The sequence below is a fragment of the Physeter macrocephalus genome, unplaced genomic scaffold, assembly GCF_002837175.3.
Source record: "Physeter macrocephalus isolate SW-GA unplaced genomic scaffold, ASM283717v5 random_178, whole genome shotgun sequence".
NCBI lineage: Eukaryota > Metazoa > Chordata > Mammalia > Artiodactyla > Physeteridae > Physeter > Physeter macrocephalus.
The window spans coordinates 4,070-5,742 of record NW_021145476.1 but is presented as its reverse complement, the minus strand read 5'-3'; the positions used below and the strand labels follow the sequence as shown (position 1 = coordinate 5,742).

Here is a 1,673-nt window from a genome sequence, read left to right as displayed (position 1 = left end):
TTTTTTTTTAACCAAGTGAAATCTGTCCCCCTTACCTGTCTCCATCAAAGTCTTCACTCCTTTTCTCAACATCCCTAGGCCCTTGAACTCAGGTATTTTTTTTCCTTTTCACAATCCTTCTTACCAGGGAACCCAGCCTGTATGTAGGTGTGGCTTGAGTAGTACATAGGAGAGCAGGCTCACCACCTCCCTCCTTCTAGGCTTGATATCTCCGTTAATGCAATCTTAGGATCACCATCCCTTTGTCCAGGTGACTGTATCTCACTTGCAGGCTTGTGATCTGGGGTTGGGCCTTGAAAGGTGCCACCCCTACCTGATAATAATGTATTCAACACCTTTTTACTAAGTTGTCACCTATGGTCAGGGTATGGGGGCAACAAGAACTATACAGTTCCTCCCTCAAGAATTTCACAGTCTTATAGGAAGACAGACAAGGAAATAGTATTCACAATTCGTTGTGATCAGAATTGTGATGGGGGATGTACAGGGCCTCTCAGGGTCCTGATGAGGCACTTGATTCAGCCTGGGGGTGTCAGGAAGGGCTTTCTGGAGGAGGAGATATCTGAATTGATATGTAAAGGATACTAATGAAAGAGGAGATGAAATAAGGTTGAGGCAAGGACAAGCATTCCAGGCAGAAGGAACAGCATGTGTAAAGGCTCAGAGACATGCAAGTTCAGGGAGAATAGAATGAGACAGGCTGGAGTGTGGGGTATAAAGAAGGAATGAGAGCTGAGGCTAGAGATGCTACCTGAGAATCTCGTGGGCAGGACTAAGAGTTTGAGTTCATCCCGAGGGCACTGGGGAGCCAGGGAGGGACTTAGGCGGGTGGAGAGCACGATCAAACGCTGGTTTGAAAAGACTCGGTCTCGCTGGAGGCAAGAGATTGGACGCTGGCCATCGTCACCCCGACCTTGGTCTCCCTGCAGGTGGGTTGGCTACGAGTTCCCCGGCTACCGCGGCCGCCAGTACGTGTTTGAGCGGGGCGAGTACCGCCACTGGAACGAGTGGGACGCCAGCCAGCCGCAGCTGCAGTCCGTGCGCCGCATCCGCGACCAAAAGTGGCACAAGCGGGGCTGCTTCCTCAGCAGCTGAAGGGTGCCCAGGCCTCAGTGGCCCGGGCCCGCCCTGGGGGGCAGCAAGGGCAAGAAGAGGCGGCTCCAGGGCCGGGGTGAGGGCCTGCCTGGCCACCCTCCCCCAGAATCTGCGCAATAAAGCCTGGGGCCGGTCCCCCACCCGCCATGTTCCTCCGTGTCCCTTTCTGAGGGGGCTGGGCCCCAGGTAGAGCCCAGGGGAGGGGCAGGATGAAGGAGGCTGGGCCTTGAGGGTTCTGAGAGCCCCAAGGGAGGGCTGTGAGCTGTGCTCCCACTCGAAGCTCTGGTCCTTATCAGGCAGAAACACACGCGCATCCTGCCCTGATTTTGTGTCTGTCTGCCTGTGTCTCCATCTGTCAGTCCGTCCTTCCATCCATCCTTCTAGCCTTCCTTCCATATTTCTGTGTTTTCTTCTGTCCATTGATTTATCCATCCCTCCTTCCACCCACCCATCTTTCTACCCATTCTTTCAATTCTTCCTCCTATCCTCCCATCAACCCATCCATCCCTCCATCCCTCCCTCCCTCCATCCCTCCCTCCATCCCTCCCTCCATCCATCCCTCCCTCGCTCCCTCCATC

The 1,673-nt window shown here is 54.5% G+C and overlaps 1 protein-coding gene across 1 annotated transcript in view; it reads left to right on the top strand.

Annotated features, from left to right (window-relative positions):
- The window catches only part of CRYBB3 (crystallin beta B3), an 8,251-nt gene extending 6,622 nt beyond the window's left edge, over positions 1-1,629 (top strand). The window contains exon 6 of the mRNA XM_055082626.1: positions 930-1,629. Coding sequence (XP_054938601.1) covers positions 930-1,095 — 166 coding nt within the window. The 3' untranslated portion in view covers positions 1,096-1,629. The remainder of the gene's footprint in view (positions 1-929) is intronic.
- The last annotated feature ends 44 nt before the right edge of the window (positions 1,630-1,673 follow it).